The sequence below is a fragment of the Ornithodoros turicata genome, chromosome 9, assembly GCF_037126465.1.
Source record: "Ornithodoros turicata isolate Travis chromosome 9, ASM3712646v1, whole genome shotgun sequence".
Taxonomy (NCBI): Eukaryota; Metazoa; Arthropoda; class Arachnida; order Ixodida; family Argasidae; genus Ornithodoros; species Ornithodoros turicata.
This window is the reverse complement of record NC_088209.1, coordinates 42,346,178-42,364,234: the sequence shown is the minus strand read 5'-3', so window position 1 is coordinate 42,364,234 and position 18,057 is coordinate 42,346,178. Positions and strand designations below refer to the sequence as shown.

The 18,057-nt window shown below is 45.0% G+C and overlaps 2 protein-coding genes across 3 annotated transcripts; one reads left to right on the top strand and one right to left on the bottom strand.

The window, feature by feature from the left end:
- The first annotated feature begins 463 nt into the window (after positions 1 to 463).
- LOC135369008 (snRNA-activating protein complex subunit 4-like) lies at positions 464 to 11,116 on the top strand. 2 transcript variants are annotated; one of them, XM_064602599.1, is made up of 15 exons: positions 464 to 620; positions 771 to 896; positions 1,982 to 2,060; positions 2,604 to 2,676; positions 3,597 to 3,686; positions 3,832 to 3,904; positions 4,309 to 4,467; positions 4,889 to 4,956; positions 5,372 to 5,454; positions 5,746 to 5,852; positions 5,965 to 6,056; positions 6,118 to 6,212; positions 8,475 to 8,587; positions 10,113 to 10,211; positions 10,857 to 11,116. In XM_064602599.1, exons 1-15 carry the CDS (start codon positions 471 to 473, stop codon positions 11,016 to 11,018), a joined length of 1,569 nt encoding a protein of 522 aa, XP_064458669.1. In that variant the 5' UTR covers positions 464 to 470; the 3' UTR covers positions 11,019 to 11,116. The 2 variants fall into 2 exon arrangements, with proteins under 2 accessions (XP_064458669.1, XP_064458670.1); XM_064602600.1 differs by lacking the exon at positions 4,309 to 4,467.
- Positions 10,812 to 17,916, bottom strand: LOC135369499 (mediator of RNA polymerase II transcription subunit 27-like). The gene is given in 10 exon segments (XM_064603081.1): positions 10,812 to 10,955; positions 12,339 to 12,498; positions 14,791 to 14,868; positions 14,937 to 14,978; positions 15,820 to 15,927; positions 16,687 to 16,740; positions 16,742 to 16,781; positions 16,853 to 16,980; positions 17,363 to 17,510; positions 17,852 to 17,916. Coding segments are annotated over 9 exon segments (798 nt in total). The 3' UTR covers positions 10,812 to 10,955; positions 12,339 to 12,363.
- Positions 17,917 to 18,057: the final 141 nt, after the last annotated feature.

The window sequence follows — 18,057 nt, the reverse complement described above, 5'->3', positions numbered from 1 at the left end:
GCCTTTTCACCAGCTGTCCTGCATTGTGAGAGCTAAATGGGTTCTCACACATTGATGCATGCGGTTCATTGCATCATGCATGCGTTGTATCCTGGAGGGGAATTTCTTCTTTTTTTTTCTACGCGTCGGAGTTGGCAAGGCACAAAGAGGTACAACGGTACAACTTAGCACGTTAGGAAGCCATCACATAACCTCGCAAAACATCTGCCGGAGCCTCCAGACAGCATACTCCAAGTAACGTGTTTTACGATTCAGGTTTCCACGACAACGCTGAGGACATTAACCACTTGAGAGCAACGGTTCTTGCTGAAGACAAGAAGTATTTGAAAGCGGAGGATCTTAAGGAAGCCCAGACCTATTTGCCAGCAGCGATTCGGAAAGCAGACCCTGAAGACATGGTAGGCCTGTACTTTTCACTCCGCCCCTGCGAATGAGTAGTTACATGTTTTGTGTTATAGAAGGCTCTAAACATGGCGCACCCACCGGCGATCAAGGAGCAACCCATGGATCTCGTTCCAAGCATACAAAACTGTCTGAGCATGAACCACGCCTACCAGGAGATGCTGCTGGAGGCGATAGAAGAACTACAAGTGATGCTCCAGAGCAACCGCGACACTCAGGTCAGTCCCAATGAGCATTGTACGGATTCACTTTTTATTTTAATGCCGCGCGACTAATGCGGAAAAGATATATATGAAACTTAAGAAGATTATGAAGATTGTACAACCGCCTCGCCACACTCTAAAAATGATTTCACTTTCCGTTGGTAGAGGGAGATGATAATCCAATTAAAGGCCAAGAAGACAGTACCGAAGCCTGCCACAGCCGGTTCCCGTTGGTACACGCGATCGCTGGTTATCTTTCAACATCCTTACTTCAAGGACGTCAACGGCATGGTTTGTGTTCTTTCCTGCCATTCAGTGAACTTTTTCTCTCTCTTTTTCTTGAGCAGACGACGAGTCAGCGACGGAGGCGTTCATTGGGTTCCTCCTGCTTAGTTTGTCGTCTGCTCTTCTTGTAGCTCTGGAACCGGGTCGCGTACCTGCTCCTCAATCGGACTATTAAATCCTGCGTGTATCACGTTGTATGTATCACACTGTACACGTCACAGACTATAAGGACCGTGCAGACTATATAGGGACCGTGAGGCAGTATAAGCGGACGTGTAACTTCCGCAATCGAATACTCACGAACGTGCGAGAACCCAAGAATCGGCCACACTTCGTTTACTTCCCTTATATGTTTTTCTTCTTCTTTTTTTTCTGGATAGCAGTGAAGTTGGTAGCGATGAAAAGGCGATGCATGGAGCGAACGGAGAGTTAAAATTCTACCACTTTGGCGCTGTCGCCACAGTGTTCGGCGCGCCACCTGGATAAGCGCACGACCCCTATTCTTGTGACACGGAAAATAAAATTTTATGAAATACAACGAGGAGATATGACCAGGACAAGATGGTGATCGCGCCACGAAAGAACCCCTTAACGTGGTTATAAAAAAAATGGCAGGTGTAGGGCTTTCCCGACAATCTCCAACAATAAGATCGGAGAGACAGGTTCTGCGGGAAAACGCGTGCGCCGTTGCTAGGACACGAACCACCACGCGCGGACAGACGCCACGTGCCTCTTGCCGAGACCGAAACTTGCAAAAACCCACCACGCGTCAAACGCGATAAGTAGCCTTCTTATACAGCGATTTTGAAGTGTTCGGTTGTTGCCTTCTTTCGGTTTCGAGTTGTCCTTGTTTGATTTGATTTGATTCGATATATTGGTTCGTCAGCACAAAAACTGTAGACACAATGTTGAAAGTATCGTGGAGGAAACAGCGGGAATGGACGTGTTGGGATGCCACGGTGAATCTCACACGTGAACAGGACATGGACGGGACAAGGCACGCGTCCCTGACATATACCTATAGTCATGTTGCAGGACTATACTAAATTATTATCGCAATTAGAAGAGCATTAACGATTCTCCAATTCTAGAGGGCACCACCGAACATGGACGAGAAAACAAAGAAAGAGATGGGAGAACTGGATCCCTATATCAAGGCTCCAAAACAATGTAAGTTAACGACGTAACTGTTATGTCATAAAATGGATAATTTACTCTTGGTATCGGGCAACCATGTGTATGGGTAATGGGTATCAAGTCACTGAGAGCCACTGGGACCTCTTTAATATGGGACTCCGTAGTGACTCTTGCGGTGTCAGGAACATATACATACGAAATATCACGTTCCCAAAGTTCCCAGATTTTATTAGAACGAATTATTACGAAGTGAGAGCTTCGCCTCTGTGAAGCAAAGGGGGCGCTGAAAGCGACACTGCCGACGTCATCCTGCATGGAAGAATGCAAGCTTCGTAGCAGACGACAATGCCGGGTGACGTCACAGTGTCTTCCTCCTGGCTGTTGGTTTCGGTTTGGTAGTGTCATCATTTACGGAGCGGTCCGTGCGCATAAGGGAGCGGTCCGTGTTCGTACTTTTTTTTTTTTTTTCGAATCCTTCCGAAGTCTCTCTATAATCCGAATTGCTTGCATCGTGTATTGGCTTTGAACCCGAGAATATTCCTGACAGCCTAAGTAAGTAACTATAAAACAACGCAGGGACGAAGAAGGAGCACCAGCGGCTCAAACAGTATGTACGGGCAAACCTCCTGGACATGGCTACAGAAAACAGGTGGGAGAACGTTTCGTGGTAGCGCCATAATATACGTAGGGAGTGACCTTTACGGGTCAAACCCGATTCCGCCCGGTTATGCCCCCCCCCCCCCCCCCGAAACTGACCTCCGACCAATTCGGGTTAAACCCGATTTCTCTCCGAATTCCGGTGACTATGACATGTTCGGGTGACGTTTCCACCGCAGTCGAACAAAGGTCGCCACGTGCAACATATATGTAAGAACACACTTACGCGGTCCCAGAAATACACTCATGTGTGCCAGCCATGAATCAGGGTTGCGGAGTTGCCACTCCGGGGTTGGAATTATTCCGGAATTATTCCAGATTTATGAGAGCCCGGATGGAATGGAATGGCGAAAACTGTCCTAGGAATTGAGTGGGAATGTAATTAGGCATTTTTTTTTCGCCATTTGGCCATAGCTTTTCATTCCGATGAATTGAAAGGAATGGAATTATCACAAATCTCCATTCCTCGGAATGGAATTAAAATAGAATGGATGATCCCATTCCGCAACCCTAGTGTCCGCATTGTCCGTTAGAGCAACCTTCGGGGATTAGCGCGCGCCGATAGGTTGCACACACACACACAAGAAAAGATTAGAAGTGGACTTCATTGACAAGAGGAGAAACAAAACACCCGTTAACACCCGAAGGCACAATTATCGCCCGATTTCTCCCCGAATTACAGATTTAAAAATTCCGATTCCCGCCCACCCCGAATCTGGGAAAAGCATTTAAGCCAGAAAAAGTGACTCCCTAAATATACGCCAGTATAATGGTCCGGACTTTAACTGCAGATTTGAAACCTACTGCTTAGGTAGATTTCTGGAACACTGCTTTTGAAGCATTACTTATCATTACTGCACCATGGTTTGTGAAGTACGTCATCTTGCTTGATGTCTCTTATCTTTGGTTCAGGAGGGACAGCATAGGACGGGTCGCGATCATGGACAAAAGTTCGGCCTCTGAGCTCGCACGAAAACTCGAAGAAGATATTAAGGCGCTCAAGTAAGGTTCACGGCGTGGTTACAGCCTCCATAGAAATCATAATCACGTTCACCGCAAGGATAACATTTCCAACGCGTATTTCGACCTTATACTTCTTCGCCTGTCTTTCTATCGTACATAACTTCGCCTGTCCCTGTAATTTTAGGAATTTACCTACGAAGAAGCTAATGAAGACGGTCAACAGACCTCTAGACTGGCTGAGAATCTCAGCGGTTGATGCAAGTATTTTTATGCATGCCTTCAACCTCCGTTCATTGCAATATTATAATCGCTAACTAATAATCGTTAAGTACACTGTAATGCCAGGAGTATCTACTAGAACGAGTAGATGAAAAAAAAATAGCATAGGCTCTTTGGCTGCACGTTGAACATATGTTTATAAGTCCCAAACGTCGCCCACCTACGCATTGCTGATGAAGGCCCAATAAGGCCGAAACAGCTGTCCAATGCTGGTGTGGCGACGTTTGGGACTTAGGAACACTAGAACGAGTAGGAATTCTGAAGTGACTATCTGAGTTTGGATGTATCTTTGGTGTTTATGAAAAGTGTTCTGGAAGCGGTATTGAGAACATGACGTGCTGCGCCCAAGTGGCATGTCCGAGCTTGCACGATTTTGAAACAGTTTCAGGGTGAGAGAGACCCATTTTCGTGTGAGCTCACGTGGAAGAACTTCGTCTGCAAGGGTTCGGACAAGTGGTCCAAGCAAGAAGACAACGCGCTCAAGGCTCTGGCCAAGAAAAAGGAAGGGAAAGACTGGGATCGCATCGCGCAGAAAATGGGGGTATAAGACTGCTTCTGTTGTAACCGCATAGTGTTGTAGGTCCGGCTTACCGTCTACACAGGGTTCGTGTGCAGAACTATGAGGGAAGCATAAGGCCTACAAAGGAAGTACAGTAGCTGTCGCGTGACCTCGGTCGGGACCTATGACCCAGTATGTAATATGAGCAACTATAACAGAAATAACAAGGATTACGAAGAATGATCTAACAGCTACAGGACAAATCGAATAAAGCGCGTGAGAACCACAACTATGATAATATATAAGGGACGTTGTAGACCTATAATAAGTATAATCAGGCATAAGAACGCCAACAAAACTATAGGACAAGTATAAGTAAACTTCTTATCGAGCTTCCTGGAAGGGTGTGACAAGCACACGTGTTACAGTTCAAGACAGAATGCAGAGTCCTCAATCTCCACAGGCGAAGTGGACGGCCTTCCAGTGCTGCCAGAGATACCATGGAAAACTTACGTCCAGAATCAAGAATGGGTAAGTGTCGATCATGTAGACATAAAGTCTTTCTCCTGTACTGCCCATGTCTTCGTGGGGCGGTAGTTGACCCGCTGAGAAAAGAGACGCCACTGGCGAAATAATCCCTGTCAGGCGTACAACAAACTTATGGGCTCAATATGTCTGAAGTAAGCTTTCCCTCACTGACGACGGCTTCACGCTTGCACTGGGGTTCTCCACTTTATATTGGTCCACAGACGACAGCGTGCCCGATGAACGTAATCCATTATGGGCAGGATGTCCCTGCAAAGGTCTGCACACACGTGACCATAAAATGGCCGCGCAAACGATATCAGCGACCGGGTTGTTTGCAACCAACGCGATTGTTGTTTCTGTACAATTCTGTGACAGCGAAGAGTATGGTACATAGTCTTATCTGTTTATTACTTCACAGTCCTTTTTCACCAGACGAAGACAAGGAGCTCCTGTTGATGATCACCCTGTGCCGGACTGGCGACGACATACCCTGGTCGCAAGGTAACTCTATTCCATAACTGTATAGCAGCAATGACGGACGATACTACAAAACTGGCGCCGGGTCATTACGGTTTCCCGCATTTGCACGATTTCTTTTGGCGTACCCAGAAAAGCGTCAAACATTATTTGAGACAATCAACACACAGAGAATCGGCAGCAATCGATATAATCTGCTCCCGTACTGCGGTATAGCGTGATATAGTTGATTTGTGAGCCTCGGTATCTCCCAGCTGTATTGACCCGAGGATATCTAGCGCTTTCCTAAGCAAGTTGTCTTCGCCTATACCGCAGTGGCGTACCACATGGAAGGCCGTACACGCACACAGCTGTACTACCGGTGGGAACGGGCACTAAACCCTCTGCTGCGTAGGGGAAAGTGGTCCAGGGAGGAGGATGTGGTAAGCGAATTTCTGTAGCCGGGACTGGTGGAACACACGCAACGCGTAGTTGTATATTTCAAATAAGGAACACACTATAGAGCATACACGACAACAAACCCATCGCCTGCAGATGCTGATAGCAGCCGTACAAGCTCACGGCCGCCGCTGGACGAGGGTCAAAGACTTTCTACCGGGCAGAACGGCAAATCAGTGCCGAGAAAGGTAAGACACAGTGTTGGAAATAGAATACCGTACGTGTTTTCAATTCTGCTAAATACCCCAGGTACGTAAACTCGTTCTCGGGAAACTACGTCTTTGGGCACTGGAGCGCGGAAGAGGACGCCAAGCTCATCGACTTGGTCGAAAAATACGGACCAGGTAAAGTTCCGTCCTCTGTGGCAAATACACCCGAGTAATACCCGTAATACCCGAGGCAATACACCCGCAATACCCGAGAAACGTCATCATGACGTTGGTAGAGAGACTGAAACCGAGACAAATCGGAGGGCTGGGTTCCACGAATGGGCACCTGTTTATTGCTGCCTCCTATTGAAAGAAAAGTAGTACCCAAGGTCGCGTCCCTTTCAGGGACCATGGTAATCCCCTCAAGACCATGACTTTCGGGCGCGAACTTGTTCGCCTCTAACTTCGAGCGTAGTCTACCAAATTGGTGGCGCTGTCGAACATTATGACGCCATTTGTTTACAAACGGGGATATGTCTATTGGACTACAGGGATAGGGATAGGTCTATTTCGGCGTGCTGCTCGCGGCACACTCGTCTATAATATCAAATTCCGTGGAGGAGCTATCATCTATTGACGCACGTGTGATCTTACCTCAAACACTCTTCCGCATGGATTAAAATGGTCTCGTCCCAACGTTTACTTTCAACGGATTCTTCGCCACCAGTTTGTATTTGAACCCACGAGAGTCACTGCTGTCACGGCTACCACATTTTGCCACTTGATTAGAGTGGCCGTGATTCGAGGATTCCGTCAGCATGACCCACTAAACACGTCTGGTTGGGCCACTACATCCACCACGGTTCGTTTCCGCTACCATTTGACTTTTTATCGCGTTGCTAGGCAACCGTATAGGCGGCACTTGTAGGCGGCAATATGTCCAGGTGGCAACCTTTGTACTGTGCCCGACTGCGAGGATATTTCGTTAGAAATCCAAACGTTGTCGTTTCATCTCCCTCGCAATATCGATAACGAGAGACAGCACGACCAACAAGATAAAAAGAAACCATGTCATTCGCCCCTTTCCCCAGCGCTTCAAGTTCGGGCTTATCGACAGTCCTGGTCACCAGCCTATTTTTTGCTGCTTCGGTCGCTATGATGCCATGCATTCAAGCTTATGTTAGGTTTCCAGTACAAGCAGTACATGTCTCGCGGGAGATGTGTTACTGCAAAGGTTACGAGCGATAATCATCATTCTATGCACTTAGAGAGCAGTGCACTGTACTGTCGTCTGCTACGGCCGTGTGGCCGATGTCGTCTGCGTGTCTGACAGTGTCGTCTGGCCGATGTATGCGCCCCGTGTAGAGCATACGGACTAAAAGCTAAGTTATACGAAACCTCACAACTTACCAAAAAGCTCTCGTAAGGCAGCGAAGTGGGCCGTATGTACCTACAGTAGACAGAACCGCCATGATGGTCTGACGAGCTACAGACGTCACTGCACGTGCAGTACCCACTTTTCGAAGCTAAAAGGCGCAGACGGCACAAAGCACCTTCATTGCGGCAAAGTGGGTACACCAGGCACACACCATAACACATAAGGCGATCCAGGTTTTTCTTGGCTGAACATTGCTGATCATACCATACCAAACCAACAACACGTGGAGTCGAGCGTAACTCGGCTTGGATTGGATTGGATAACAGGAATGCGAAATGTTGCGGCCACGGTTGCGGCTATCTCATCGGAGTCTGCGGAAACCAAGATCGCAGTAGTGGCGACCGTATCTACCATACACACTCCCGAACTTGCAATTGGAGAGTTTACTTTGTATTCCCGGATTTTCCTCTACCATCATGTTTTCTTTTTCTCCTCGTCACTCTCCTCAAGATAGCGGAACGTGATCGATGAGGGAGAGGAGGATATGCTCAACTAATATGAACGTATGATCAGGGATTATACTTTAGCTTCATTATCTGAGACTTTGACAACTGCGTGAACAAAGGCTTTGCACACGCCACTTTAGGGGCCATTTTGGCGCGGCACGGGCACATATATACATGAATTCCGAAACTATCCTGCTATGCAGACAATTATAAATGTCAAAACATGCAAAATGGCAGTGCAATCATAACACCTCGTGATGTGATGTGCGCAGAATCATGCAACATGACATAATAAGCAAATATTCAAAATTGCGTTATCAGCATGATATGTGCCAAGATATGTGATCGGACGTGTCACGATGCATTCTTGTTGTGATATCTCGGTTATGTTGGCCCTGCAGTTGTCGCATAAAAGATATAAAATTTCCTACATAACATGCAAAAAGATGTGCACTGATGTGGTGTCATGGTACAGTTGCGTGGTACAGTCACAGAAAAGTATACAAACGGACAGAAAGCGTTGAACGCATGTACGCCTGCCACCAACATTTTCCTCATCTTGGCTTTTCAAAGGGAAATGGGCCCTGATATCCAGTGAGATGCCTTGGAGGAATGACAACATGGTCCTCATGAGGTACAAGAGGTTGACCAGGAATCATAACCTCAAACAACTGAAGTCTGCTACGGTAAGCAAAGGCTAAAACACTCGTTGTTATGTGTGACACTACAGAATGAAGTATTTTTCGAACGCCATGATCCAGTTACTGATTGTTCAGTCATTAAAAATTGATTATTTCCGAACTGTTAATGTAGCAAATGCTTTGTGGTACATGCAGTATGTGTAGAATGTAAAATTCTGGCTAATATTTGTATGGATTACAAAACTGCATTCACTCCATTTGGTTTTCCGCTGCCTATTTTGTACTTTTTCAATTCGGCTCAGGTTTCGTGTTGTGCATTTTGCTGCCATGGCAACACAACCTGGTCAAAGCATGCAGAAAAGCGTAATACAAACTGAAGGGTGTGGAACATGCAGATACTGTGACAGTGGATAATAGGTCGAATACGATTGGATATGTAGGTCGTTTATGTTTATTCGCTCGGAGCCGCTCGGAGCTGTGTATTTGCTACGAGGCCGAGCGAATAAACAAATGCTCGTAGATGGCTACGTTGTAGTGGTAGCCAGACCACCTAGTATCTTCCACACAATATATCTCCCATGTGGAACAGCAAGCCATATTCCTGGTCATTCTTAGTGGTCATGCTAGTGGGATTTCGAACAGTCAAAGAAACTAGAAGGCCTGTAAGAGATGGATACTGTAAGGACCTGAAAATTGATCTATTGATCAGATTTAATTTCAACGTCTTAAGGTGGTCCTTTAAACTCTGGCCAAAACCTTATGGATTCTGCAAAAAGATTTCATTTCAATTCAGGCAAGATGGTACCCTTCAGTTCTTAAGATTTTTTTACCACCTCTGTGATAAATAGGCAAGAACTGCCTACAGCGAAATTTTTCTCACTTCCCAGCTTTGTTTTAGAAACGATATATTTCTGATGTTAATGAGCCTTACATTGAACGAAAGCATATTAATGGCCCTTTCAAAATTATACATTTTAGGAGGCCATAGGTAAATCACTAGACAAGATATAACAGCTAAAACCATGCACCACATGAGGAGGTTAGTAAAGTGGTTTGTGAAAAACACATCAGATTTTAACGAGAAAATTTGTATTTGTTCTACTACCTTTCTAATGATAAAAATTTGATGAATGCTAAAAGTACAGAACCCAGATTACAGACGAAAACCAACACTATTTTTACTGTCATCGCCGTCACACGGAGGAATCTGGGAAGCGCTGTGAAGTACATAGTGCAGTGATCGTTGCATTTACTGAACTTTGCAGGAGACAAAATGGCCATGGGCATTTCTTTTCCACCAGGAGCACTAGTTTGGTAGTTTTATGCGGATAAGTGGACTGTCACACAGCGTAATATCACATAGCACTCACTCACTCCTGTTGTGATTTATCGAGAAAATGTCGCCATTCTCCTCACTTCCCAATCAATGTGGAACTGAATGCTAGAGAGCATTAGGTACACAATATATGTAAACATGTACAGAAGCAAAAGAAGGTTGGTGACTGCATTTGCTTTGTTGCACAATTTCTTGTTGAGTGATGTAACAATACGCATGTATGATCCATTGCAGGAGAGTGTGGCACGACCACAAGGATCAGAGGATTTTGCTCAACTTAGACTTACATCGAGTGGAAGGAGAGAGGAGATTGTCAATCAGCTATGGTCAGAGGTCAGCCTGCTATCAAACAAATGCTGTGGACACTAACAAGTCACTAAATAATCTTTGATTCAGAGTAGCGACACTGAGTTCCAAAGGCGAGCGGGAGCCATCTTGTTTCCGCACCACGCGAGCGTTACGGTGCCATCCATCTTGCACGTATGAAATGTTGCTTTCTGTTGAAAAGCAGCTCATCAAGGTTGACATCCCTGACAGCCTTGAATTCTTCAGCTGACATCGTCGGGGCACTCACGTGGACAATATATGGAACATCGCACAACAATGGGAACATTATGTTAGCCATCTTTGACCCCCGACTGATGGCAATGGTATGGTATGAAAACAAGATGGTGCTCCTGCTTGCCCTTGGAGCTGAGTGTCGCTACTCTGAAGCGAGGCTTATTTAGTGACTCTAGTGAAGACTGCTGTCAGTTAATAATGATTAATGTCAAACTAATCAGTATGGTCATGTTGTGAAGACAAGGTGAGGCTCTACACCTCAGACACTGAAGTGTGCATTATCAGGGTGAACTGCTCTGCAGTAACGGCAGCCGCAGTGTTCTGTGGCTGGAGTGCTGAGTCTGAGTTATCAGCCAATACAAGAGAACCTAGTGAAATGAACTTTGCGCAACCGTCGTTTTATCTTCACCCACACAGAATGAAACAGACCACAGCATCTCCAAGCAGAAATGCAGTCTTCTGCACAACTCCTTGGTTCGCCACCAGCACACTGCAAGCATGGCGGAGCCCGATTACCTGCAAGAGGAAGACGAAGATGAAGATGAAGATACAGATCAGATGTCAGAAGAGTACGAATAGTTAACCATGTGGTATTCACTGCTACAGTATTTGTTACCTATGTTATGTTTTGTTTGTTTTTTAATGGGCTCTAATAGAAATTGCTCAGTTGAACTGTTTTCAAGTAAGCAAGAAAATGATATTTAACATTGCACGAAACTTTTAGGCCTGACTTTTTAGGGTTAAACCCGTATCCGCCCGATATTTACCCCCCGAACGAAATCTGTAAAATTCGGGTTTAACCCGAATCTACTCGAAAACATCCAGGTCGCGTGGCGCACTCATAAGCGTGCATTAAAATAAAGTTTGATAACATTGCTAAACATTAGCTCCATGTTAAGACAAATTTTTATTAAACAAATAAAAATCACCCGAATGCACCCGAATTCCTGACGACAGAATATGCCGTAACGGGATTTAACCCGAATACACCCGAATTTTCAAATGAAAAATATCACCCGATTTTTACCCCCCGAATTTGGCCAAAAATAAAACCCGAAAAAGTCAGGCCCTATGCATAATGTGACTAAAGTGTGACCAAAGGCGGTACAGGTTCCGCTTTTACTGTTGCAGTGGGCTGCCTTATGGCACACCTTATTAGCACACCAGACGTCAGCTACAATCACTGTCCTTATTCAAGAGGGCACATTATCTGTTACAACATCTAGCCAAGGATGAGATTACATGATGGGGCGTTGAACGTAACAGTTCAGACACATGTACAACAAAATGGTGCGATTCGCGCAGTTTCGAGTCTCGATTTGTCGCATGCTGCATCCACTGACGCATAGACACTAACATCCCTACAACAACATATCACTCTGGATCGAAATGTTGCTAGAAAAGTACCACCAGAGATACATATTCACCTATGCTCTATTTAATGTAATGAATAAATCTCCTCACACAATAGAGCACAGTAAATGACAATTTTTCCGTTATTTCAGCTACTCTGTGCATTCTGAATGCACACTGTCCGCCATTTTTTTCTGACCTACCGCATCTGCAACATCGGCAGAGGCAGCTTGGTTTTGTCGTGCCGCGACTACCTGTTTCACCAGAATCCGACCCAGGATGCTTTGCGTTGCGACGCAGATTTTGTCGTACATGTGTCCTGCCCTCAACACTAGCTCTCCGCAGGCACTGCTCGTCGTCTGCATTGTTTCTAGGAGAGTGATGCACTGCTTGAACTGGTGAGAGAGTGCTGCTGAATCGCAGACACCTATGATATCTATCTTCACAACCTGGTTGTCAAGTTGAAAACCACTCGTAGATGACTGCACACTGCGAAGATGTTGGGTGCCTGCGGGCAAAACGGAGCATCGCGATGTGGGAACCTACCTCGAGAGACCTGGCACAGAGAGCATCACGGTCTGCACGTTTCGTGGTAGGCATCAAGGTTGCGCACGTCCCTCCACGTAGGTGGCATGTTGTGCTGTAGACGTGTTCCGCACCGTCTGCAAGGCGCTGAGAATAGGTTGAGGTAGCTGTGCAGCCACGTCTGTGGAAAAAATTGGAAAGACACAGTGCTGAAGAGTGGGAATGCTGGTGTGCGGTGTATTTCCAAGTCTTTAAGCTGAGCAGGTTATCGGCGATTGTCAAGTCTCCTGCACCGAAGCCTATATGTGGTGTCCTGTGTGTGGTGTGTGGTCTACAGTATCCCCCTCTCGTGTGGTCGATTTTATATACGCCAGACAGGTCGGTGCGTCAATGTAAGGCTCAGAGAGCATGCTTCATACTTGGGTTGGCACACCCTCAGGTCATCTTGCGCTGGATTGTAGATGATGTGGGTGCAACCCCATTTTTTAGGACACAGTAGTAGTTGCTGTGCCATCTAAGACCTTGACTAGGGAAATAGTAGAGGCCTATGCTATCAGTAAGATGGGCGTTAAGTGCGTGAGTCAGGCGTCTGTAGCATTATCGGAGAGAAAGATTTTCTTCCTTGATGGCAGCGCATGTCCGTGTTTTTGTGCACTTCTAAGTCCTACCTTCACGTTGCAATACTTTTCAATCATGGTCCTTATTCTCCCAGTTGTGTGGTCATATCCTATCCATAATGTGACCAACATGACTCTAATGCATTATACACGTACGCCATTTAGAGGCATGGGGTAGTAAGCAGTGAGGTACAAGGAAAGCTGGATCAGGTTGAAGTAAAGGATTTCCATTCAGGACAGGCTGCAATGCTAAGCCTTCATTGGTAAAGTCAAAGCAAGATGCTTTACTTGACTTCAAAGTGACAGTCCCAACCCATACCAAAGCTAAAACTACGCTCTCATGTGCTTTCTGGCAATGCCAATACTTGCGCAAAATGCAATGCAAAGCGCAAAATATTTCAAATTTGCAGCCACTTGTCAATACTTGAATTTTCGGGCCAGCACTCCTGTCATTGTAACCTCACTGTCAGTAGTTTCTAGGTCTTGCCCTGCACAGCAACCAGGCTACCGATTTCAAACAAAAGTTGCCAATTACGTCTACCCTACCTCTCGGTCTTATCTCTCACCTTATATCTTATAGGCCAACCTTATCTCTGCCACACAGCCTCGTGGTGCTAGCCGAAGGTGTGCCGGTTCATTCCGTAGAACCAAAACTACACGTGATCACAGCGTTAGTTTTTGTGTGCAAACTCGGACTCTGTGCTGGACAAAACTTTTGTAATGCATCCACACAGACCTCCCTGGAATACAGGTCTGATACACAAAATCTGTCAGCTGTCCCTTTAAAGAAGGCATTTTGTGCCTCTATTAGGGTGGCTGGTATATATGTACGTCAAGACGTCCCTTTCTTTGCCTTGGCACCAAAAAGGTCAAACGAGCTTTGAGGGGAGAGTCTTTGCCTTGGTTCCTCTACATTTTATGGTATTAGTATTACAGCCACCTAGCTTTCCGCGAATCCCTGAGTCCTCAAAATTTCACGGAATTGGCAATGTCTCTCTGAACCTGCTGTACCCTCAGAATCGTGTTTTACTATCTTTTTCTAGGAATATTCGACGTATTACAGAATTATGTAAGGACTCCTGTCTACCTGCGACATGTTGATGGGTTAAACCCGATCGGTTGCGACTGCAATGCTAGGTGCAACTGATATTGCCGGCACTTACACGGCTAAATATGCTGTGCCTAAAGAAAAAATAGCCATGCCCGTAGAGAATTGTTGTGTCTAGCATGCCAGACAAGTCACTGTGTGATCATCTGAGAATGCTGCAACATTTGTTTGCTTTGCGCTTGGTGGTGGGCTAGTTGGTATGAGCTGATACTTAGAGGCCTAGGCACTGCATAGACATGCCTAGACGTCTAAGTTTGTTTGCTTTGTTGAACATAAAAGTAGGATGCAAGCGAGCTGGTGATGAGACGCCCTGTCCTGATGCTTCTTGTTTGTCACTGTCTTCCCTCAATCTAAAGGAACGTCATCATCTCCATTTGTTTGCCGTGTTTTCTCTTCCCACAAATTTGTACAGTCAAACTCCTTTAAACGAAACTCAGGGGACAGCAAAAAAAATTTGCAGTAAAGGTATTTTCGTTAAAAAGGATGTCTATTACTGGACCTATAGGGCTCCAGCGGGACCGCAAAAAAATTTGCTATAGTGGTATTTTCGTTAAAAAGGTGTTCGCTATAAAGGAGTTTGACTGTACTAAATCCCAAGTCGCAGAAATGTTAAGTTTCCACAACAGAAAGTTTGGAGCTTTAGGAAGTGTCTATCTCCACTGCGTAAAACATTATTTCAAATCAAAAAGAAAAACTATATGAACCCCACCACGTAACTAGACTTTTCAGACAAAATCTCATAGCTCACCAGGAATGATTTCACTGCCAAGTCCGGCACCAGGGGCGAGAAGAAGTGCAACATGGCAGCATTGGCGTGATCGGTGACCTTGATAGAATGTTGAGGGCGTAAAATATTGCGTATTAATATTAATTTGATTTCTAGGACACGCTTACCTTCTGGAAAACTTGGTATCGCGACTTTGTCCAAATATCAAGCTGAAAAAGGCAGGAAGAAATGTGCTCATTTATCAGGGTAACTACTAACGGGTAACTAACGTTAATTGCAACGACTCAACAAAGTAGCGATATAATAGTATTCAATAACCTCAAGTGTCAAGGAGACCAGCCCTAAAAAAGTAAAAGCGTTCCACTATTTTCCCAAGTTCTCGAGGAATCGCTGTCAACCTGGTGGTGGTTTACCAAGCTGAGGCTCATGCACAAACAGAAACACGAAACCTCCAGTGCCTGTGAACATTGGAGATTAAAATAAGGCAGCTCTAAAAAAAAAGGCAACATCTTGGCAAAGGTTGGCAACCAACACGAATGGCTGTGGCCCTCACTCCACCGACGTCAGAGCTCAACGCTGAAGCTTGTTCAACGGCTTCTATTTGAAACAACTTGTGCAGTGCAATGGATGCTTGTTTTAATAGATTACACACGTGAAATGCCTTTAAAGGAGCACAAAAAGCCATCTAAAGTCTTTTCTGTTTTGGACGCATGGACACAGCGTTATGAAAGGAAGTGACTTGACTTCATTACTAAAAACAAAAAAAATTCTCTGTATGCAATACTTCTCCTAGAAAAAATGCACCCAAACATCAACATTGCGTTCCGGCTCAACTCGTTTTGCAGGGTGACACAAGTGGAGGAATAACATCACCAGTGATATTGTGACATGTGAGAATGAAAATGATGACTGGCGTGTGATATGTGTGCTCATACTGTATCGTAATGACACTTCTCCGAGTTTGTTACACCTTTCAATTGGTGGAGGTGGCGGTGGTATAATGAGCAGATTACACAGTACAAAATGACACCTCATAACAAATCTAAGCACCTGGTCGTCCTCGGTGTAGAAGTCTTCGTTGAAACCTTTCACCAAAACCCACTCAATGATGAGGCCACGGAGAGACACAACGGCTCGCAGCGTTCGGCTCAGCGTTATCTTGAAAAAGAAGATTCCAAACAATTCTGACTAGCACTTCTTTTCCTCAAAATATATGCGTTCAGAATCACATAAATATTACAATCGTGCCCAACAATGGAAATTCAGAGAAAGATATTACAAGCTCATTTTAATTCGAGAGTAAAGGGGGGTGGCGCACTCATCACACACACACGGAACAAAGAAGAAAACACACTGATACCAACACTACATATGGTCAAAATGAAACAAATAAATAAAGCACACTATATCTAGTCGATATCTATCATCGATAGATAATATTTAATCCAACAATCAAGATCTAATTCATCATCATCATCATAATTCATCATAATCAAATCATGATTTGATCTAATAATAATGAATATTCGATATCTTACAGAATTATGTAAGGATTTAAAACAATCTGCAACATTTGCGTGGGTTAAAACCCCATAAGTCACGACTGCAATGCCAGCCACCACTGATAATGCTTGGCACTTACAAGGCTGAATATGTCGCAACGAAAGGAAATTTAACGACAGCAATGCCTGTAGAGAGATTGACAGGACTGAGTCTAGTCTCCTTTTTGCACTGAAAAGTTACGAAAGTCTGGAAAAGTGCACAGGGTGAGTCGGTGTGCAATCTTGGGAGAATGAGACAGCTGTTTCTTTTGTTTGTTTGTCGAAGTGCTTTAATCATGCAGATACAGTAACTGTGCAGTGACATCCACTACTTATCTACAATTTAGAATGAACATTTTGTAGTTCTGTGGCGTACCTTTAGGACAGCAGAGCTCCCACATGGCCTCAGGATATCGATGGCCATGTCCATTGTACTGCCGTTGCATTGTGCCTATGAAGTTATCGACACTCCTTCGAAGAAATAGGTACCGTTAAAAATCAATGACGTATGACGATTGGTGTTAAATGACAGTTGGGCTTACTGCGGAGAGACTTTGTGCCCGTTTGGTTGTGTCCGTCTCACTTTCCTTCCAGAAAAGATGAAATTGTTTGACCTCTTCAAGCCATTTTGGTTCAAGAGTGCAGCAGCATGACTCGTGTGCTCATGGACCTGAAAGAGTCATGTATAACTGCACATGGGACCAACATGTAAATGAAATCGCGTGTGATACTGCTCCATGTTATACACATTAAAAGGCCACGTCCTTGTTATATTGCCTTGTATATTGCCCTCTACTCTACATAAAAGTCACCACTAGAGTATGTCGACTCTGTCACTTGCTTGCTAAGTTTATATAACTATATCGTAGCAGATGTGATTCCATAAAATGAACTAATCATGCTATGTCTAGAAATTACTACAATACACAATTACTACAAACTACTACAAATGTAACAAGCACGACGTGGCGAATACCCATGATAAATTTTAGGAATGGCATCCAGACGTCGAGACAATACCTTCCTTTACACGAACCCCTTCGTTTCCATACCTTATCAAACCAACGGTACGATTTGACCCATTTCAGTATACAAAGGCGTCCTGTCAGTGTAGGGTCTTGACATAGGTGGCCCCGTACTGCCGGAGGTTCCGAGGTGCTACGGGTGTTCCAAGCAGTGTAACAGCGGTTTCCAACTCCCCTAAAACAAGATTTCAATCAGCCTGCGACTACAAAACCTAGCACCGCGCAATCTCAATTTCGCTATCGCCATCGAAATGAATGCGAATTCTGCTTACCTGATTCGCGAAATGACACAACCCAATGTGCCCTGTAATTCGGAAAGGAAATTTCTTTCCTTATTTCATCGCCTTGAGCAGAAGGGATGCCTTCGGCGAGTGTACGAAAACAGTTCTCCGACAGTGCTTCTGAGAGACTTGACCAGTCTCACAGCCAGAGTTCACAGCGTCCTAGTTGATGCCGAGATCAGCCTTGTATGGATCATACTTTAAATAACACCGAGATGGAGTTCAAAGGACCAACGGATTTGGGAACGGTGCTGAAGGAATTAGTTGCGGCGTCACAAATTGTAACACCAGCAACGCCATTTTGAACTTTGAAGGTTAGATTGGATTGGATTGGATTGATCTTTGTGGCTAAGACGCCGGTCTCACCATGGTTGCCTTGACGAACCAGAGGATCGTATGTTGTACTCTCGTGAATGTGCTCCATGAATTCACAAAAGGGTA